Raw genomic sequence first — 23,262 nt, forward strand, 5'->3', positions numbered from 1 at the left:
AGACTCCGCCCCTTCTGCCTCGCATCACCTCATGCCTGGAACAGACTTCCCGAGCCCATACGCCATGCGCCCTCCCTGCCCATCTTCAAGTCCTTACTCAAAGCCCATCTCTTCTCCCTTGCTTTTGGCGCCTAACCACCTTCCCCATTCATGTTACCTACACTGACTACATAGTTTGTAACCTTTAGATTGTAAGCTATCTACACTGACCACATAAGTTACCTACACTGACTACATAGTTTGTAACCTTTAGATTGTAAGCTCTCTTGAGCAGGGACTGTCCTTCCCCATGCTAAACTTGTACAGCGCTGTGTAACCCTGGCAGCGCTATAGAAATGCTTAGTAGTTCTTGGCAGCACATGGGGAGGTTGCCAGATTTTGAGGGGGCTGCTCATTGGCAGCCTCCAATGTGCTCGTCCTTTCCTTCCTGAGACCTGAATTTGGTTCTTTGGGTGCTCTCCGGAGTTCCCTTCGGCCCTTGTGGCATGCCTCAATTTGGATCCATACCCTCAAGGCAGTAGTCCTTGTGGCATTTCAGCCTGCAAGGTTTTAGAGTTGCAGGTTCTGTTCTGTAAGGACCCATTTCTCTCTCGGAGAAGTCAGTGGTGTTCCGCACAGTTCCTTTCTGCCCAAAGTGGTCTTGGCTTTCCATGTGACTCAGGATATCTGTTTGGCCTCCTTTCCTTAGGATGTTGCTTCGTTACTTGGAAGAAACCAATAACTTTCTTCTATCCAATCATTTCTTCGTGCTTTTCCGTGGTCCTCATAAGGGTCAGGCGGCCTTAAAGGCCATGATTGCACGATGGATCAAGATGGCCATGGAAGCTGCCTATATTTTTGGCAAACTGCCAGTGTTTCTGGTTCTGAGAGCTCACTCGATGAGGGCTCAAGTGACTTTTGTGTGGAGACCCAGAACGTCACTCTGGAGGTGGTCTGTACAGCGGTGACGTGGTCATCGCTGCAGTCTTTTGTGAAGCATTACAGGTTGGATGTGTGTGCCAGAGTTCACTCAGGTTTTGGCAGAGCTACTTTCAGGGGGCTTTGTCTTCTCCCATCGAGTAGTTCTGCTTGGGTACATCCAATGTGTCAAAACAGTGCAGTCTAGATGACAAGGAAGGTGAAATTATGTCTTGCCTGATAACTTCTTTTTCTTTAGTTTCATTAAAAACACCTCTGTAAGAGGAAAAGAGTTTAGTAAGTTGCTCTTCAATTTTACCTTGGTACAGATTTTTACAATAGCTATTTCTTCAAACTTCAATTTTTTTAATTTAATGAATTTGGTAGAACCATTGAAACACACATTTCAGGTTATAAATTACAATATATGTTATGATTTTTATTTTAACTTTTTAACACATATGGTTTTGATTTACATACTTTGGTTTTCTGTTATTTAGCTAAATATGTTTTCATATGGTGCCTATATTTGTTAGCATTCATTTCATATTAACAGCATTACCCTGATGCAGCCCTATTAGTGGGTGAAAAATAACCACATCAGGTGATTTGTTTGTTACACCTTCGAGTGTTGTTGAATTAAAGTTTCTTTTGGACCTTTATGTACTTTGGTTTGCTGATTTCTTCTGCTACTTCGATATCTGCAAGCCGCCTGCCTTGTTGCTTTCTTAAGACTTGTCTGACAGGGTTTCTAGGCCTTGTTGACTTCCAGAAGAGATTCTACTACTAGTAGATTATACAGTTTTTAATGAGCGGTTTGCCATATGGTGAGGGAAAGACCCTAGATCCTCTTTTCTGTCCCACACAAAACTTCTTGAATACCTCTACATTTGAGTATTGTCTCAAAGCCAACTTTATTAGGTTTCACCTTTGTGTGAGTGGCATGTATCTTGTAGAAAGTAAATCCACCTCTGTACGACCTTTAGATTTTTGCTTTATGTGAGGCTTGCTTCTGTTGAAGCCCCTCGTCGGGCACTTGCAGTTTCATGGGACCTGAATGTTTGTACACGTTGATGAAAGCTCCATTTGAGGCACTTAATACCTGTCATCTGACGTACCTAACATGGAAAGTGTTTTTTTTTTTTCAATGTTTGCGTTTATCAAACTTTTATATACGGCCAGGCCTTATAAGTAAGGAGTTTACAGATCCATAGAACAAAAGTATAAATAAATACAAAAATAAGACAAATTCCAAAATTTGATAGAAAAGACCTACTGATTGATCCATCTTGCACCAAGATTTTTAACAATAGAGTGATTCTACACAACTATCTAAAGTTCCTTCCCAAGGTAATAATCGGAGTTCCATCTTAAATCAGTCAGTAGTCCTGCCAATATTTTTCCCAAATTTCATCCCCATAAAGGTGAAAGTATACTGCATACTTTGAATTGCAAAAGATCCTTGGCCTTCTGTCTTTTGGATTGTAAGAGGTCCTTGGGCTTCTGGACTAAGACACAAAGAAAGTCCACCTGACTTTTTACTCCTTTAGATCCTAACAGGATGGAGGCTACTATCGGCAAGTACACACTTTTCCAATTCCTTTTGGCTAGCAGATTGCACTTCCTTCACTTAGCAGGCTTAACCCTAGAGAGACATGTCAGAGATATAGTTATGGTAGTAGTCCACTTGAGGTCAGCGTCCAAGTTACAGCTCTTCAAATCTCTGCTGTGTAGATCTGTCCACACATTCACATTGTATTCTTGCCTGGAACCAGGACTCTTGACAGATTAAGTTTGGAAGTTTGGCTAGACAGACTTCCATAATCTTTTTGGGAATTAAAATCCAATGACATCCCTCCTAGACCCCTTTCTTTCAATTCCAGGCTGCCTAAAAAACAAGCAAGCCAAAAAGGGAGACAGTTAAGGTTGCCTGTATGTCACATTTTTCTGCTTAAAGGCAGCCTGTAGCTAGGGAGTTTTCATATGTGAAGATTTTAGTACTATCCTTGTCCTTGGAGAAAAGTTACTTATCAGTAGCATCTATTCTCCAAGGTTAGTAGGCTACAAACCCTCCCACTTTGCCAGGAGTTATATTCTGATTAAGCTTGTTGTGGACCATTGTGGTCCTGCACAAAGGCAGCAGGCAGGAATAGGCGCATATGACTGGCTGAGCTGCCTCAAAAGCTCTGCACTTCAGTCGTGGAGAAGAGTTACCATGTGAAGTTCCATTGGATGATGTCGCCTGTAAGTGAGGATTTGTATTCTGCTGTTTTCGTGCTGCCTCAACTTGTTAGGGGATCCCTGAAACTTCCATCAAATCCTTCCCCCACTTCATGAAAGGAGGGAGTCTCCTGAGGTGCTCTCCATTGCCAATTTTGTAATGGAGATGGGCAGAAGTCATCCCATTTAAGTTTGAGATTAAGGGTGAGCCCAGGAGTTGAAATGTTAGACATCGTTGACTTTGTGGCGTCAAGGCTATTCTGATGAAACTATGGGAGACCCCCTTCTCTGTGCAGTCCATACATAAGAAGGCTGATTCTATATATAGTCTAGAGGCTCCTGAATTTGAGAAGCTCCAGATTCCGCATCACTCTATGGTCGTCAAATCTGCTCTCAAAAGTGCCGAGTCTTGTTTCTCAGTTCCCCCCGGGGAGGGATGCTTAGACCTTGTATTTTGGGGGGAGGAAGTTTGATGAGAATGCTATGCTGTCCTCCCACATACATTCCTACCAGCTCTTCATGAACATATATTTGACGTCCCACCTGTGCAGGCTGCAAATTTCAACCAGTTAGTAGCCAAGCAGTGAGTGTTTTGGAAGCATATTGCCCAGGCAGCCTATGATGCTTTTGATACGCCATTTCAGAGAATGTGGTAAAAGCTGTTAGCATAGCAGGGCTTAAGTTTCAAGTTTATGATTTACTGATACATTCTTGTATTCCACTACAATCTTACTATCCTGCCCATCAGATGAGCCACCTGGGTGGCTTACAGATTAAAAAGGATAGTATGAAGAAAAAAATATCACTAACTAAACAAAAAAGGGAAAAGTCACTGGAAGAAAAGTCCATAAACCATTTTTAAGGTGGTCTTGAGGAAAATTCAATACTTACTAATTCCTATGGGTATTGGAATGTGCAGACTCACTTGGCTACGTGTGTCAGACCTAGAACCAATGGTTTAAGAGCAGCTGGCAGCTGCCTCTTGCCAGGGAGATAGCTTTTTTGGTTATAAGGTGGTAGCCATGGACCTCATTAAGAAACATGCTGCTACCATCAAGTTGCTTTCCCGGTTTGCTCCCACTCCCGCTTCTTCCTCCTCTTCCAGGAGGTTTTTGGGTGCAGGCCACAGAAGATCCTACTCTCAAAGGCGTAGGAGGTCCCCCCTGCCTCGTGTCCTTCCCAGTCAGCCCAGAGCTCTCACTCCCACCTGAGGCAGCAGAAAGCTCAAAAGACCCAATCAGCTCCCCAGTCAGAGCCAGGGATGAGCTTTTGACGGGCTCAGAGGACATAGCTATAGTCACAGTATCTATCTCGGACAGCCTACCGGTAGGAGGGAAACTGAATTTTTTTCTAGGAAAGGTGGCCTCTTTTAAACAGATATATCAGCCAAAGAAAAGTTCAGGATGGTTGCACCTTACTCCCAGTGATTCAGGCACAAGATTGGCTATGCTCTCTGGACTTGTATCCACATTCAGATAACATCCCAGTCACAGTAAGATCTTAGATTTCAAGTAGGGGAGCACCACTGCCAGTACCGCGTTCTGCACTTTTCCACATTTCAGCTCCCAGGGTCTTTACTGATAGTTTAGCAGAAGTTGCAGTGTTGCAGTGTCTGGGAGTTCATGTGTTTCCCTACCTGGACAATTGACTGGTAAAGAGCACATCCAGAGAAGGGGCTCAGGAATCCATGATCAGAAATTTTCTGGTGTTAGAGCTACTAGAGATCATTATCACCTACCCAAAGTCCCATCTGTTTCCCGTCCAAAGATTGGAGCTCATTGGAGCCCTGCTAAATACGGTTCAAGGCTGGGTTTTTCTCCTGGACTAGCATATGAACATTTTTTAAAATTTTTTTATTTAAGACAGTTTACAATAATTCACCAAAGACGACTTTGCAGTGTGCCAAGAAATACAAAGGAAACTATTTAGGGATAGTTCCCTCGTTTACCAAATTTTACAGGCATTAGTCCACTAGGAGGGAGGCTGATCAATACACTGTGACCTGTGAGGAGGTATAAAGAAGAGAAAATTAAGAAAACATGGTCTAATTAAGTGCATCTAAACTCTTTAAAAAGTCTAGAGGTCGTTACAAGTCAGGTTTTAGGAGCTCTTGCATCCAAAAAAGATCGAAGTTGGGAAGGTTCAAAAAATGAAAATTAATATTATCAATCTGTAATACACATGTACGTGGAAACCTCAACTGAAATTTAGCACCTAAATTCAAAGCTTCCTGTCACATAGACAGAAACGTCTTCCTTCTTTCCTGTGTCCATCTAGAAACGTCAGGAAATATCTGAATCTTTTCTCCCATAAAAGTAACTGAAGCAGATTGTCTCAAATAAAGTCTTAGCAAAGCTTCCTTATCTTGAAATACAAAAGAGACCAGTAAGGGAGGAAGTGACGTCACGGTGCTTGATGGCAGCTTGAGTCTGTACCTCCCGCACTTTCCCTCTTAAAATAGCAAAATAAGCCTCGCTAAGCTGGATTTTGTGATCTTGCTTTGTTCGTGTTGAGAGCTGGATGGATCCTTGACCATGAGCAAAGCGTTGTCAGCGTTCCGGAAGGAGCCTGAGCACCATTCGGCGAGACACTCGAGTAAGGGCTCACAGCGCCATGTGTCGCCTGCCTGACTCTCACAATCGGAGTCGGACTCTGTGCTATCTCAAGCTGATGAGTCACATAAGCGCCCTAAACGGGGGATCACCTCTGAGCTGGCTAAAAGTCTGAACACAATACGCGCCGAAATAAAGGCGTCCAAGGACGAAATATTAGACCGCATGGACGCCATTAGTGCTGACCTCTATGAGTTGGGGGGTCGGGTGGAGGACTTGGAAGTTCGGATGGACGACCATATAGACAGACTGAATGCGGCTGACTCACAGGCATCCCAGAGCCATGCTAAATATGAGGATTTATTGTACAAGGTGGATGATTTGGAGAACAGGGGACGACGCAACAATCTGCGTTTCCGTGGAGAACCTGAATCGGGTGGTGTTGAGGATCTTAAAATGGTTGTGCGATCACTCTGTTCTACACTGGCAGGTGCTGAGATGGATCTGGACGACTGCAAGATTGAGAGAGCGCATAGAGCCTTGGGGAAGCCGGTGGACAATCGACCACGTGATTTAATTGCCCGATTTGCCTCACATTTAAGGAGCGTATGCTGCAATGTGCCTGACAGACATCTTTGTTGGAATTTAATAAGGTGAAGGTGGGAGTTTTTCAGGATTTGTCTCTTTTTACTGTAACCCAACGGCGAGCCCTGAAGCCGGTCCTGGAAATCCTTATAAAGAAAAAAAGCACCTACCGCTGGGCTTTCCCATTTGCCCTGTGTTTCACGATCAAGGGGGCTTTGCACAGGGTTCGACACATTGCTGAGTCCTGGAAGCTTCTACAGGATGCGGATTTGGCGCCTTCCTCAGCACCCCCGGGAGAGCTTGCACCATCAACAAAGGCTAAGTTGCAGAGATGGCAGCGTGTTCCGCACAAAAGCAAGAAAGTGCCTGCATTGTCTTAGGCTCTGTGGGCGAGCAATGTACAGTTGATGGATGTTTGCATAGGAATGTTTGAAAGGTGCAAGGTACTCTGCAGGGGGGATGTGGAGCTGTAGCGATTACCCCAGTATTCATAAGACTATCCAGAGGGGCCGTGGGTTTGTACTTGAGAAGGGAGAGGTATCTGCTGTTGTATTTGATCTCTGTTCTACTGCATGATGTTGGTTATGAACCATTTGTTAGAATTGAGGTTCAGTACATATACTTTGGGGTTAATGTTTAATTTTTTGCGAGGGGTTTGGCTGTATTAGATCGAAGTGGGGGGGGGGAGTGGGATGGTGGGGGGGGGGGGGTAGGCTTGAGTGAGTTTGTTGGGTACTGTGGTTTCATTTTCTCTTAATATCCATTCAGGGAGCTTTTCGGAGCCCCTAGTCTGGTGTAGGATTGGGGGGGGGGGTACTTTTTGTGAAGAGAGGGTGGTTGTTGGGGAGGGGTTGCTTGTGTGTGTGTTTGGGGGGAGTGAGTTTATGTGGTGTGTGGAGTGGGGAGGGGTAGGGAGCGGAGGGTTTGGGGGGGGGGGAGGGTGGGGGGTTCATTTTAATGATCGTAGGTGTTTGGATGGGTTCCTGTCTCCCCATTTGTACCGTACAGGGTTGCTTTTTCTTGTTTGCAATGACCCTTAACCTGTCAAGGAGTGGGTGTATCTAGATGGTGGATTTTAAAATATTATCCTATAATGTTAAAGGTTTGAATTCTCCATTCAAGAGGCACTCTTTATTACGCGAATTGCGTTTAATGCATCCGCACGTGGTTTTTTTGCAGGAGACCCACTTCTTGCGAAAACATGAGCATTTGTTGTCCTCCTCTCTATACCCACTTGCTGATTATTATTATTATTATTATTATTGCATTTGTACCCCACATTATCCCACCTTTTTGCAGGCTCAATGTGGCTTATAGAGTATTGTTATGATGCAGTCATTACATGATCTTAGATAAATTATGCTTCTGATGCACAGGAGGCCAAGAAGAAGAGTGGCTATTTTTTCATAGTGATGTGCAGGTGCAGCTTTTGCATGTGAAAAGGGATCCAGAAGGGCGTTACCCGCTCTTGCATGTTCTGGTTGGAGCAGGAGGAATTTATCTTGGCTTGTATTTACGCGCCTAATGAACGTCAGGAAAATTATTTTGTGAGTCTTCAGCAGGTTTTGCAGAAATTTGCCAGGGGTAGATTACTTGTGGCAGGGGATTTTAATGCTAATTTGGATCGTTCTACTCCTCCTGCTTCACCTGATTTTAGAATTTCTACCGCCTTGAGGAGGTTTGTGGAGTCCTTGGGTCTTTATGATGTGTGGAGAGTTGGGCACCCGAGGGTTAAGGATGATACTTTTTACTCTCATACCCATGTCTCTCACTCCATGTTGGATTATGTTTTTCTTGATAAGGCTTTGTCTGATGAGGGAGGGGGAGCTTTTATAGGGCATATAACTATATCTGACCATGCTCTAGTCTGGGCAATTATTCCATCTTTAAAAGGGGAGGTGAGGGATAGGAGATGGACGCTTAATAATACCCTGTTACAAGATCCAGAAATTAAGAATTTTTTTACCTGTGTTAAGAGTATTTTGCTATCAATTTAGAGTCTGGGCCATCTTTGGGGGTGGTTTGGGATGCCTTTAAGGCAGTCTCTAGGGGTTACTTTATCCAATGGGTGAATAAGCATGCTAGGGTTGATAGGGCAAGTTTGGCTGACTGTATGGAGCGGTTGGGATCTCTGGAGGACTGGTACAGGGCGTTTGGATCTGTGTCTGATTTCCGGAAGCTTCAGGCTGTGAGGTTGGAATTGGCTGCTTTGCATGAGGAGAGCTTGCGCTTTGTGAGTTCATGTTTGAGACAAGTCCATTATGAATGTACTAATAAAACCGGTCGTCTTTTGGTAAATAAGTTACGATAGATGAGAACTGATAGACATGTTATGAGGGTGTGAGGGGTGGGGGGGGGGGGCTATGTTACAGAATTCTACTAGGATCCGGGAGTGTTTTGCTCAATTCTATAAATCTTTGTATACAGAGGATGCTGCGGTACAATCTGGGGATATTGATGATTATTTGGCTTCTCGTATTTTGCCAGAGTTATCAGTACAGCAGAAGGAGGTACTGGATGCTTCGGTGACAGTGGGGGAGGTCCTGAAGGTTATTAAGGAATTGCAGACTGGTAAGGTGCCTGGTTTGGATGGATTTACAAATTAGTTTTTTAAGGTCTTTGCAACGGATTTGGCACCATATTTGACTTTGGTCATTAACTCGGTTCGAGAGGGTGCACTCTTCCCTCAGTCTATGATGGAGGCCTGGTTGACTGTTATTCCGAAACCGGACAAAGATAAAAATGAGTGTTCTTCCTATTGACCTATTTCTAACTTGAACACTGATGTTAAAATATTGACTAAGGTACTGGCAAATCGTTTGGCTAGTATGCTTCCTAGTTTAATACATCCAGACCAGGTAGGTTTTGTGGCAAAGAGGCAGGCCATTGGCAATATTAGAAGAACTTTGGATTTGCTTTATGTTTCTCAGGTAAAGGACCTGCAAGTTGTCTTGTTGGGATTGGATGCCGAAAAGGCTTTTGATAGGGTCCACTGGGGATATTTGGATAAGGTTTTGAATAAATTTGGGGTGGGTCCGTTTTTTAGGTCCTGGATTAGAGCCTTTTACACTTCTCCTAAAGCTTGTGTGAGAATTAATGGTGGCAATTCGGGTTTTTTTCCTTTATCGCGAGGTACCAGACAGGGATGTCCCCTATCACCCCTTCTCTTTGCCCTAGTGATGGAGCCTCTGGCAGCAGCTATCAGGGCTAATGTAGATATCTCTGGAGTTTCGGTGTAGGGGCTGAGAATTTAAGATTGCTCTATTTGCGGATGATGTACTCCTGTCCTTGACCAATCCCCTTGTTTCTCTTCCTAACTTGATGAGAGAGATTGCGGCTTACTCGGCGGTGTCTGGTTATAAATTGAATACGAGTAAATCTATAGGGCTGGCGGTTAGGATTCCATCTAGATTGCTGGAAACGTTACAGGCGTCGTTTGCCTTTAAATGGTCTATTAGAGGCTTTCATTACTTAGGGGTCCAGATTCCCTGGAAGTTGCAGGATTTATTTGCTGAGAATTACCTGGCCCTCCAGAAGGCGATTTATAGCTATTTGGATCGTTGGCAACATATTGGTATCTCGTGGTTTGGTAGAATAGCAACAATTAAAATGAATGTTCTTCCACGTTTGCTGTACTTATTTCAGGTGCTTCCTTTGAGGCTTTCTAGATCATTTTTGTCTAGCTTGCAAGATTGTATGCTTCATTTTATTTGGAACCAAAAGCGCCCGTGCCTTCCACGTACTTTTTTGTATAAATGAAAGCGAGTTGGTGGGCTAGGGGTGCCTAATTTATTTTGGTATTATTGTGCGGCACAAGCTAGATCTACCATTGAATGGTTTCAGCAGGAAGAACATAAATTGTGGGTGCATCTTGAACAATCGTTGGTTGGCTCCCGTAGTTTGGGCTATTTAATGTGGCTTCTGGATCAGCATAGAGGTTGGGTTGATAGGTTTCCGCCGAGTGTTTGGGCTACTTTTTATTATTGGGACCTTATGTTTTTGGATAGGCATCCTCCTTTGTCTCAGCTTGCACCCATTGGTGATAATCCACTGTTTGTGCCGGGTATGGGGGATACTCCATTTCAGAGATGGGTGGGGTTGGGGTTGGAACGGTGGGGGCAGCTATATGAAGAAGGGGGAGTTTGTCTCTTTTGAGAAACTTGTGGAAGACTATCGAATCCAGCCTAGTGACAGATATGCTTATTTGCAGTTGCGGCATTTTTTGCAGCTCCCTCTTCATAGAGATTGTTTGGTTAGGGAAGTTTCCGTTTTAGAGGAACTGTGTGTTGCCTTCCGGAGTTCTCGGGGGTTGATCACTTGTCTATATGAATTTTTGGCTGCTCGTGTCCAACCGTATGTTTTGCATAGGAGGAATTGGGAGAAGGAGTTAGATTTTACTCTTTCAGAGGATGAGTAGTTGACTTTGGATAAAGGACTTAAGTCCTCATTAGCTGTTGCTGTGAAGGAAAACGCCATTAAGGTTTTTTATCGGTGGTATCTTACTCCAGTGAGATTACATCACATGTTTGCAACTGTATCATCTAGTTGTTGGAGGGGTTGTGGGTTGCCGGGGACCATGGGTCACATATGGTGGACGTGTCCTAAGGCGAAGGCTTATTGGAGAGCAGTGCAGTCTCGGCTTCAGGCCTGGGTGGGTAGATCTGTACAGTGGCATCCCGCGATCTTTTTACTGGGTAAAAGGCCGGAAGGGCTCACATTGTATCATTCTCTGTTGGTGCATTGTGCCTTGCATGCGGCTCGTATAAACCTGGCGAAACATTGGAAAACATCTCGGGTTCCTTCGTTGGTGTGTTGGTTGTCTAAAGTGTGGTATATCTGTGAGATGGAGTGTTTGACTGTGGTGAAAAAGAAAACCTTGTCTAGGGTGGGTGTTGGTTTGGGATCCTTTTTTGAAAGCATGTTCTGTGTGAGTGGCGATCATCTTTGGGTTTAGTTGCATTAGGAGGGAGGACAGGTTGGGGGGGGGGGTCTGAGGTATTTTGGGTGGGAGGGGGAAGTTGGGGGATATGGCAATGATCTTTGGGGGGCTGTGGGTAGGTTTTGATGGGTGGTTTTATTTTTGGTTGATTATGGGGGGTAGGTATTTGGGGGTTACTGTCTATAAAATGAAAGGAAAAATTTGAGGTACATTCTGTGTAAATGGGAGCATTGAGTATGTTTGTATGTTATCATAGGGGGCTAGAGTATCTACTGTGTATTCTGGATGTGTTTTCCTTGTTGGTCATAATGCCTTTACTTGTATGCTTTACTTACTGTTGTTGTTTCAATGCTTAATAAAGACTTAAAAAAAAAAAAAAAGAGAGACCAGTAAGGTGGCACGAAAATCCACTTCCTCTTGTGATCTCTCTAAAAGAGCTGAAACGTTTAAGCTATCAGAAGATGTCAGCCACCTCTTGACCTTGTAATCTAGATTCCCGAGTAGAGTAAATTGGTAAATAGTAAAGCTTTTGTATTGGAGGAAGCCCAGTTTGAGTATTGAAGAACTTATTTTAGAAATTTATGAAATACATCCTGTGGGGAGCTTAGTTTTAACAGATGGAAAATTTAATAGTCTCAGATTTTAATGATCTAGCTCCATTTTCTAAATTCTCCGGTTTTCAATGAACTATATTTGCTTCTTGTAGTAGTTTATGTTCTACCTCTTTTACTTGGGATTAAGGTAATTCACAGTCTTTCAAACTATTCTCTTGATGGGTTAGTCGAGATTGAATTGTTTCAATCATTGAGGCATTCATCTTTGAATTAGAAATAAAAATGAGACGGACCTTGTGCAGGGACTCCATAGCCGACCATAAGGACTCCGTTACCTTTACAGGTCTTACCAACGGTTGTAAAGGTTTATCAGGTCTAGGCTGTATTTCACCCACCATCGACGGTCCAGATATTGTCTCTAATCCTGACAAGTTCAACCCAGCAACCGAAGAGGTAACTGAGAGGCTCAGATTTTCAGAGGAAACCCCTTCCTGGAGCGTTGCTGTATCAGGAGGAAGCGCTTCCTGAGCTGGTTCAGAGACCCTGACTTCTGAGGTCTTGATGGGCGTGCTTCCCGATATGCTTCCCGCTCCTTGAGCCTGCTGAGCTGGACTTCGCGAGCTAAGTGAAATTTCACTTTCCTGACCGTGACTCCTCTCTGTATCGTTCAAAGGAATGCCCTGGGATGCAGTAGGCGTCGCATATGCTGTGATCAGAGCCTGACGAAGAGTTGGGATCACAGAGGATAAGGAGGAAGCTCCTCTAATCTTTCCCTTTCGCATCATAAATCAGGAAATACATTAAAAAAAAAGAGAAAATCTCCCGGAGCTCAGCATAGTGCGTCTGACCTCGACGCCATCTTGGTCAGTCTCCACATATGAACATCTTGTCTGCATTGTGGCCCAGGTCCACCAGAGCCAGCAGGTCACAGCTTGGCAGATGATGAGATTACTAGGCTATATAGCTTCCATGGTCCATGTGATGCCCACGACCAGTCTTCATTGAGAGCTGCTCAGTGGAACCTAGCTTCCCAATGGTCGCAGGCCACTGGGAATCTAGTGGATGTCAGTGTCACTCCTCTGTGTTTCTTGTGGTAGACAATCCAGCCAATTTAATTCAGGGTCTTCCATTCCAAATTGTTCCTCCACACAAGATAGTGACAATGGATGCATCCAACCTGCATTGGAGAGCTCGTGTAGATAGGCTTCACAATCAAGTGTCTGTGGTCCTCTCAGGAAGATCCAGTTACATATAAACGTCCTAGAACTTTGAGCAGTATGAAATGCTCCAAAGGCTTTCAGACATAGGCTGATGCACAAAATTGTTCTCATTCAATCAGACAGCCAGATTGCACTGTATTACATGAACAAGCAGGGAGGCATGGGCTCATGCCTCCTGTGTCAGGAAGTGCTGGGGTTGTGGACCTGGGCCTCCAGGAATGGAATGTTGCCCATAGCCACTTACCTGGCTGGGAAATGCAACAGTTGGCAGACACTGAGCAGAGTGATGCAACCCGAGTGTTCCCTCAGCATGACCATAGCCCAGGAGATCTTCTGAAAGTGGAGCACTCCCTTGGTGGATCTTTTTGCCACTCTTTTCAACAAAATCCCTCAGAATTGTTCCAGATTGGGATTCACATGAGAGACTGGCCTCGGATGCCTTGCTCCTTCATTGAGGAACAGGTCTTCTGTTTGTGTATCCTCCTGTTACTCTCATAGCAAAAACTTTGCTGAAACTCAAACAGGACCAGGGGTCCATTATCCTCAATGCCCCCTACTAGCCGAGGCAGATATGGTTCCCTCTACTTCTGGAGCTAGTCTCCAAAGAGCTGTGGAGACTGGACTGCTTTCTAGTCCTCAACACTCAGAACAAGGGATCTTTTTTCCATTCCAACCTCCAATCCCTGGCCCTCATGGCTTTGATGCTGAGAGGATACTAGTTGATTTGCTTCAACTGCATGAGGGTGTCTTCCAAGTACTGCTTGCTTCCAGGAAAGATTCCGCTAAGAGGTCTTACAGCTTCAGGTGGAGGAGGTGTGCAGTCTGGTGTGAGGGCAAGGCCTTCGACCCTTTTTCCTGTCCTACAGAAAAAAACTGCTTGAGTACTTCTTACCTGAGTCAGAGTCTAGTCTCAAACCAATTTGGTTAGGGTTCACCTCAGTGCAGTTGGCACTTACCACTGTGGAAGGCAAGCCCATCTGTGTACAGTCTCTAGTTGGTTGATTCTCAAGTCATGGTAAAAACCTCCAACAGTGTCATGGGATCTCAATGTCATTCTCATCCAGCTGAAAGCTTCATTTGAGCTGCTTGATTCCTGCCATCTGAAGTTTTTGATCTGGAAGGTTTTTGTTCTTGGAGGTGGTCGCTTAAGCCCACAGGGTAAGTGAGCTTCAGGCCCTAGTAGCTGTCCACCTTACCCAAGATTTCATCATTTCATCACAAGAGAGTAGTTCTGCACATGTATCCTGTGTTGGAATTCCATCTTAATCAGTCAATTGTCCTACCAACATTCTTCCCCAGACCCCATGCCCATCCCAGTGAAAGTGCACTGCACACCTTGTACTGCAAGAGAGCCTTGGTTTTCTATCTGGAGCAAATTAAAGCCCATAGACAATCCACCCCGATTTTTATTGCTTTTTGACCCTAACAGGTGGGGAAGCCATTGGCAAATACACACTAAACTATTGGCTAGCAGACTGCATTTCCTTTGCTTATTGACAGGCTGAATGACTTCAGAGGGTCATGTACTGGCTCATACTGTCAGAATCATGGCTGTGTCGGTAGGCTACTTATGATCAATCTCTATTCAGGAGACTTGCAGAGCAGCAGTGTGGTCATCTCTCCACATATTCACATCTCACTGCTGTTTGGAGCAAGCTTCCCGACGCAAGAGTTGATTTGATCAATGAGACTTACAGAATCTGTTTTGGGTCTAGAATCCAATTCCACCCTCCCCCAGCCTATTTTCTTTCAGTTATAGGCTGTTAAAAATAAAATAAACAAAAACTTAAGTTATAGGCCTTAGCCTGTTGCAGGCCTCATTTTTTTTTCTTCCCCTTTTTTGTTTTCAAGCAACCTGGTAGCTAGAGATTCCCATGTGTGTGAATTGTCCTGCTTGTCCTCGGAGAACATCTACTACAGGTGAATAACTTTGACATTTCTATTCTGCCTAACACCTAGGCAGATTACAGGTTACATACACAAAAAATCAGATATAAAAATAAGCAAATTGTAAATGGACAAAAACCTATCTCAAAATGCAGACCTAAGCAGAAACACACCATATGCCTGCACAAAAAAGGGGCCCTTTTACAAAGCATTGGTAAGCACTGACGCAGGATGCGCTCAGGCATCCCTTAGTAGGCTGGGATCAGTGCATGCTACCCATACGCTAAAAAAATAGTTCTTATTTTTTGAGCAGGGGTGTGTGTTTGGCGGCGGAGAGCAGGCGTGGCCCGCGCTAATCAGGTAGTGCAGGTAAATCACCGTGTGCTGCCTGATTAGCAGGGGGTTAGTGCATGAGCCCTTACTGCCTAGTAAATACGTGGCGGTAAGGGCTCATACACTAATGGGCACACCCTAATTTGGAAATTTGTGCATGGCCATCAATGGGGAAATAGAAACTACGGCCATTTTAAAGCTGTACTGATGGGCAGATGATCGAAAGCCCTGCGCTGTTCCAAACAGCGTTCTGAAAATAGCGCTGAAACAGCGCGGGGCTTTACCGCTCCTATGATCAGAGATAATGGCATGCAAATTTAAAGATGGTATTCACTCTGATCAAAGGGTAAAAGTGCAGGAGGATTGTGCCCTAGTACAATCCTCCTGCACTTCTTTGACAGGTCTATATCCTCTCACACTTGTTTGACAGGTCTGGGCTGTGAAAAGCCCAGACCAGTCAAACACAGAGGATGGAGGTCCATGGGACCACCATACCCCCAAGAACTCCCCCCCCCCGACACAAGTTTGGGGGTGGGGGGCTGGAGATTCTGTGGGTCTGCAGTTCCCCTAACCCCCCCGGCATCCCTTCCCATGAATGGATCCCTGATGGCCTAGTAGGCTGCAAGTTGATCTCCTCCCCAGGGCCGTGCCAATACGGTAAGCGGGGTAAGCACCACAGGGGGGCGCCGACCTCTGGAGGGCTCCGCCGCGGTGCTTACCCTCGCCGCTTACCTGAGCTCCGCGCCACCGAGTCCTTTAAACCTTTTACCTCCGAGGCTCCGACAGTCGCAGCAGCGTCAGTGAAAGCGCTGCCAACGTCTCCCTTCCCTTCGCGCTTGTTGGTTCCCTCAGTGTCCCGCCTTCTTCTGACGTCAGAAAAAGGCGGGACAGTGAGGGAACCAACGAGCGCGAAGGGAAGGGAGACGTCGGCAGCGCTTTCACTGACGCTGCTGCGACCAGAGGTAAAAGATTTAAAGGCCCCAGGGCGCGGAGCTGAGGTAAGGGAAGGGCAGAGAGGCATGGATGGGAGGGCAGGGCCCAGGGAGAGGAGAAATTGCTGGAAATGGAGGGGAGGGAGAGAGAGAAGAATTGCTGGCTATGGATGGAGGAGGGAAGGGCAGAGAGGGACAAGGATGGATGGGAGGGCAGGGCCCAGGAAGAGGAGAAATTGCTGGAAATGGAGGGGAGGGGAGAGAGGAAAATTGCTGGCTATGGATGGAGGAGGGAAGGGCGGAGAGGGACATGGATGGGAGGGCAGGGCCCAGGGAGAGGAGAAATTGCTGGAAATGGAGGGGAGGGGAGAGAGGAGAATTGCTGGCTATGGATGGAGGAGGGAAGGATGGACATGGATGAGAGGGCAGGACCCAGGGAGAGAGGAGAAATTGCTGGAAATGGATATAGAGCAAGAAATTAAGAAGAAAGGAGGAAAGTAAAGAAATAAATGGAAAGGAAGCCCTGGAAACGGAGTTAAGAGGACAGATAGCAGCAGAATCAGATACTGGGCCAGCATGATCAGAAAAAGAGTCACCAGACAGCAAAGGTAGAAAAATATCATTTTATTTTCATTTTAGCGTTTGGAATATGTCCACTTTGAGAATTTATATCTGCTATCTTATTTTGCAATGTATAGCAATTTGTTTCTAAGAATATTGCTGACAATTCCTGTCAGTGTGGCAAGTGGTGAGCGATCATTTTCACAGTTAAAAATCATAAAAAATGATTTGTGATCTATTTGTTGAGCAATCCCACAAAGATGCACTCCATCTTTCAGCTCCTATTTCCTTTGCATCTTGTGCCACACGGGGGGGGGGGGGGGGGGGGGGGGCGGCAACTGTTAGTCTGCAGGGGGGCGCCAGAGACCCTAGGCACGGCCCTGCTACTCCCCACCCCGCCCCTGGTGGTCTTAGTGGCCCTTCCCCACCCCTACCTTATATGGTGTGAAGCCTCACCCAGCGCATCCCAGGATGCCGTGGGCAGGGCTGGGCGCTGCCATTTTCGAGGCAGTGCTGATGGAAGAGGAAGGAGGCCACCTCTCTCCATCACCAAGGGTAGGGGGTGGGGAAGGGCTGCTAAGACCACCTGGGGTGGGGAGGGGATCGACTCATGGCCCACTGGGCCACCAGTGCTCCATTCATGGGAGGGGATGCCAGGGGGGGTTAAGGGGACTGGATGCCCCCTCTCCGGATCTCCAGCCCCATGAACCTGTATTGGGGAGGGGGGTTGGGGGGAATGGAGGTCTGCCAGACCTCCAGCCCCGTTTCGCTTGGGGGGGGGGTGTAGAGTCGGGGTGTTTTTGCAGGGGGGGGTGTGGGCTGCTGCTTTGGGGGGAATTGGGGGGCCTGCTAGCATGCAAATTCATGCTGGACAGGACTTACCATTCCTCCCCAATGGTCTACAAACCCTAATGCCAGCTCCAAGCTGGTGTAGGGTTTGCTGCGGCCAGTGGGCCAATGGTTGGCGCGCTGGTTGCTGATCATAGGTTTAGCATGCATTTGCATGCTACTTGCGCTAAGAGCCCTGTTTCTTATGCATTTGCATGCTAGTTGCATTCAGAGCCCGCAACCGCGTTTCATTCGCTTGGGAGCTCTGATCATGTGGCGGTAGCAAACACAGGTGCTAGTATGGCGCTAACAGCCTCTAGCACCTGTGTTTGCTTCTGATCAACGGCCCATAAAAGTGGCCTCAGCGTGCAGGAGAGCCCCACGCTATTGATACTGCAGGCCACTTTTTAGCGCAGCTTAGTAAAAGAGCTCCAAAGTTTTAAACTGCTTTTTAAAGTTGCTGTGTTTTTGACTTGTTGCAGCAGCACATGCAATTTATTCCATTCCATTGGGCCTACTATTGAAAAGCAGTTTTAACACTGTTAATGAAACCCCCCATTTTCTGCCTCTGAATTATTGTGGGCTCAAGTACTTGACCCAGAAGATAGCTTTCTTTTTTCCTTTGTGCAATTAGCATGCAGAATTAGTAAGCCCCAGGTTTTAGTAAGTTATCCATCTTATACTTTTCAACACAACATTGTTGCTATACTGCATCCAAATTTCTGTCTAAGGTTATAACCAATTTCTATCTTAACCTCTTAGCCAAGTAGCCATGCATTAGTAAATGCTGGGTGGACTAGAGACTAACAGGCTTATTTTCGAAAGAGAAGGGCGCCCATCGGCATAATGGAAAGACTACTTTGGATGTCCTCAACTGCTGTCCGTAGCGGGGACAACCAAAATTCACGGGGGCGTGTCAAAAGCGTAGCGAAGGTGGGACTGGGGCGTGCCTAACACATGGGTGTCCTTGAGCAATAATGGAAAAAAGAAGGGCGTCCCTGACGAGCACTTGGGCGACTTGGTCCATTTTTTGTTAGGACCAAGCCAAAAAAGGTGCTCGAACTGACCAGGTGACCACCAGAGGGAATCGGGGATGACCTCCTCTTACTCCCCCAGTGGTCACCAACCCCCTCCCACCCTAAAAAAACTTTTTAAATATTTTTTGCCAGCCTGAAATGTCATACCCAGCTCCATGACAGCTGTATGCAGGTCCCTGGAGCAGTTTTAGTGGGTGCAGTGCACTTCAGGGAGGCGGACCCAGGCCCATCCCCCCCCCCAACCTGTTACACTTGTGGTAAATGTGAGCCCTTCAAAACCCACCAGAAACCCACTGTACCCACATCTAGGTGCCCCCTTCACCCCTTAGGGCTATGGTAGTGGTGTACAGTTGTGGGGAGTGGGTTTTGGGGTGGGTTTGGGGGGCTCAGCATGCAAGGTAAGGGAGCTATGCATCTGGGAGCAATTTCTGAAGTTCACTGCAGTGCCCCCTAGGGTGCCCGGTTGGTGTCCTGGCATGTCTGGGGGACCAGTGCACTACGAATGCTGGCTCCTCCCACGGCCAAATAGCTTGGATTTGGTCATTTCTGAGATGGGCGTTCTCAGTTTCCACTATCGCCGAAAATCAGGGACATCCATCTCTTAGGTCGACCTAAATTTCACGATTTGGGCGTCCCCGACCGTATTATCGAAACGAAAGATGGACGCCTATCTTGTTTCGATAATACGGGTTTCCCCGCCCCTTCGACAGGACGTCTTGCGAGGACATCCTCAGGAAAACTTGGGCCCCCTTTTGATTATGCCCCTTCACGCATGTCTGGCCAGATTTGGGGGTTTTTTTTTTTCCTCCCAACAAATCTGGGATTGTGGTGTCAGAGAGCAACAGCAAACTGCATATCCTTCACTTATTCCTAAGCAAGATTGATGTTAAGTGGGTATGTCAAGGTGTGTGATGTCAAAACCATGGCTGTGTTGATGGCCCATCTCAGGTTAACCTCGGTAGAAAAGATTTACATGACTGTGATGTAGTTAAGTTTGTTCTACTGCTGTCTAGATATTAACTCCCAAGATGACAAGTGTTTTGAACAGTCCAATCTCTATTATCTTTACAGGTGGAAGATATCAATTGGAAATAAAAATTCCAGAAACATATCCATTTAATCCTCCAAAGGTAAGCATGTTTTCATGTATATTTCTTCCTCTCTAAATGTATGTTTGGTTTTGAATTAACTTTTTCTGCTTAGCTAGAGTCCAAAGTTGAATGTAACCTAACCACACTTGGGTACAGCGAAGTTATGCTGCGTTCATTTGGTTCCTCATACTGTGGCACAACCTGTCATTTCTGGGATTTGTTAGTCTGCATTTAGTTTTCTTGTAAATTAGGGCTTGAGTTGACTGTTAATGAAAGGAATGTGGATGAGACCAAGCACTAGTTATAACCTGAAGTGGTTAAAACAGGAGTTCTAATACAGTTTCTAGAATGGTTCCATTCACAGAATTTATCTTGATTGTCTTTGAACCTTGTTTAGCATAGTAGTTATATTCAAATTTGATTTATGCTGTTTTTATTTTTTTTAAGAATTGAAAATTTGCACAGATGGTGGTGTTGCAGGATATTATTCACAACATGCGAATTTTCCTCAAAACCACCTTAATAATGGTTTATGGACTTTTCTTCCAGGAACTTTTTCCTTTTCCCTTCTTTTGTCTTTTGCATGATTTTTTTTTCCCTCTTCAAACTATCCTTTAGTCTGTAAGCCACCCAGGTGGCTCATCTGATGGTCGGAATAATAAATCATGAATGAAACTTAAGCCCTTCTACACTAGCGGCTTTTACCACATTCTTTGGCAACGAATTCCAGAGCTTAATTATACATTGAGTAAAGACGTATTTTCTCCTATTTGTTTTAGTTTGAATCTCTATTGAAAACCACTTAGATGAATGACAACCTGATATGGAATTCCAATTACAACCAAGTTCACCAAAGAAAAATAGATTCACACATTTTTGCATATTTTGCCCCTCTCCCTCCCCCCTTTTTTTGGCAAACCAGCTATATAGCACCATAACACAATCTTCTTGTTTATGTTTAGTTAAGGTCTCTGTTATAGCTTCCATAGCTTCCAATTCCCGATCTTCATCAATAACAGTAGAAAGTATGACCATTTTGCTCCACATAAAAAAAAAAAAAAAATTGGTTGCCCGTATCTTATAGAGTAAAATTTTTAAGTTCTTAGCTCTGACGCATAACCTCAACATTTATACACTGGAAGAGAGGCAGGAGAGAGGGGATATCATAGAGACGTTTAAATACCTTGTTGGCGTTAATGTACAGGAGGTGAGCCTTTTTCAAATGAAAGAAACATCTGGAATGAGAGGGCATAAGATGAAGTTGAGAGGAAATAAGCATAGGATGAATCTGAGGAAATACTTTTTCATGGAAAGGATGGTGGATGCGTGGCATGGTCTCCCGGTGGAGGTCATGGATATGAAGACTGTGTCATAGTTTAAGAAGGCGTGGGACCAGACACATGGGATCTCTTAGGAAAAAGAGGAGTTGGTGATTACTATTACTAAGGATGGGCAGACGGGATGGGCCATATGGCTCTTATCTGCAAGGCGTATTATAGCCAACAACCAAGCTATATTTATTCACTAACTATTCCATATACTCTTATTAGGGTCCTCAGATCTTTACAAGACTATAGATTAGTAATACCTACCTTCTTTAAAAAAAAAAAAAAAAAAGATTTTTTAAAGCCAAATGGGAATTGATCTGATGCAAAGCCTTTTTCTATTTGGTGCCTGTTTAATGGGATCATCTTCCAAATTATGTTTGAGTACAAGAGAATTTTATGTTTCAATATTTTTTATTGGTGACAGTTCCAGGTACATACGTTCAAAGCTATACATGTACAGATAGAAAGGTAAAACAATACACACAATAAAAATATTACTACCTTCTGTCAATCATTCCCCCCCCCCTTTTCCCCTTCTAAATATATTATTCCAACTGGGTATTAACCACAAACTTAACCGTGTATTCTCTCTCATTGTGCACTACATTCAAACGTGTTCCTATCTCCGTGTCGTCAACGTTAGATTTTATCCCCAAATCCTCCTTTACCCCCCCCCCAACCTCCCGGGACTTGTGTTCTTATAGCCCCGGATGGTTCCCCCCCCCCCTCCAGGGAGCTCCATCACATCGTTACTCAAGAAGAATACCGGAACCCCAGCAGTGCCCTCACACCCCTTCACAATAGGTTCAGGAGCAAGCTGCGTCCTCGAGGGTTTAGGTTGTATATGTATTCTCCGAGGACAAGCAGGCTGCTTGTTCTCACTGATGGGTGACGTCCACGGCAGCCCCTCCAATCGGAATCTTCACTAGCAAAGGCCTTTGCTAGCCCTCGCGCGCCCATGCGCACCGCGCATGCACGACCGTCTTCCTGCCCGAACCGGCTCGTGTTCGTCAGTCTTCTTTTGTCCGCGCTCGGGACGGTCATGTTTTGCCGCCATTTCGTGCCCCTCAAGTTGACCTCGCGCTTCTTAGTGATTTTCACTTAAAAAAAAAAAAAAAAAAAGAGACCGTTTAGGTCTTTACCCCTTTCCCGTGTTTCCAGTTTTTTCCCCGCGTAAGTTTCCTTTCGCTTTCGGGAACGGCCTATTTAGCCTCGGTACGGGTTTTTTTCTCACTTCTTTTTGGAGCCTTTTGTCATCGCGAATTTTGATTTCGCCAGCGTGATTTTTCCGCCCATGTTATCGAAGTCTTCCAGCGGCTTCGAGAAGTGCACCCAGTGCGCCCGGGTAATCTCGCTCACTGATAGGCACGCTTCGTGTCTTCAGTGTCTGGGGGCTGGGCACCACCCGCAGGCCTGTAGTCTTTGTGCTTTTTTGAAAAAAAGGATTCAGGTAGCGAGATTGGCCCAGTGGAACGTGTTGTTCTCGGGCTCTTCGACGACAACAGCACGGGACTCGTCGAGTGCATCGACGTCGACAGCATCGAAGTCTTAGACCTCTGCATTGGCATCGACTGCATCGAGGCTTCTACCTCCTGCATCGTCGGTACCGAGACATTGGAAGGCTGCGTCGACGTCGGTGGTACCGGGACCTCCGCTATTGCTGATGTCGGACGGTGGTGCTTCGTCTGGAGTGCAGGTGAGGGCTGTCCATTCCCCTGCTGGTGGCAGTGAGCCTTCGGGTGGGTCTCCTCCTGCCCTGAGGGCTCCTGCGGTACAGCCCCTCCCCGAGATCGACCTTCTTCGGCCTCGAGGAAGCGACGGTTGGATTCTGTGTTCTCCTCGTCGGTACCGGGAAGCTCCGGTGACATGCTTCGCTCGAAGAAGTCGAAGAAGCATCGACACCGGTCTCCTTCCCGTCTCGGTACTGAGAGCTCTGGGTCGCCGAGGGAGTCGGCACCCAGTAGGCATCGGCATCGGGAGGACCGCTCACCCTCTATTCAGGAGGTGTTGATGCGCTCCCCCTTGGACAGCCCGGAACAGCCTCCAGGCCCGGAACAGACTCTGACCTCGACGCCTGCATCGGCTTCTCAGTCTTTCTCCACAGCCGCTCTGCACGAGAGTCTCGGGGCCGTTCTTCCAGAGATTCTGGGAGAGCTGTTGCGCCTTTCTCCTCCGGTACCGGGCGTGCTTGCACCACCGGTACCGTCGAGTGAGGCGACGGCTGGCCCCTTGCCCGAGGTGAGGTCTCCGGTATCGGTACCGCTTGCGGTACCGGCTACGGCCGCCTCCCAGGCAGAC

The 23,262-nt window shown here is 46.0% G+C and overlaps 1 protein-coding gene across 2 annotated transcripts in view; it reads left to right on the plus strand.

Annotated features, from left to right (window-relative positions):
- UBE2K (ubiquitin conjugating enzyme E2 K) overlaps positions 1-23,262 on the plus strand; it is a 235,377-nt gene that overhangs the window by 88,035 nt on the left and 124,080 nt on the right. Inside the window, exon 3 of one of the 2 annotated variants that reach the window (XM_030191315.1) lies at positions 19,617-19,675. In XM_030191315.1, coding sequence (XP_030047175.1) covers positions 19,617-19,675 — 59 coding nt within the window. Of the gene's footprint in view, positions 1-19,614; positions 19,676-23,262 lie in introns of those variants that run through there. The other variant, XM_030191316.1, reaches the window with a different exon arrangement.

Source organism: Microcaecilia unicolor, chromosome 2, assembly GCF_901765095.1.
Source record: "Microcaecilia unicolor chromosome 2, aMicUni1.1, whole genome shotgun sequence".
In the NCBI taxonomy this organism is placed as follows: domain Eukaryota; kingdom Metazoa; phylum Chordata; class Amphibia; order Gymnophiona; family Siphonopidae; genus Microcaecilia; species Microcaecilia unicolor.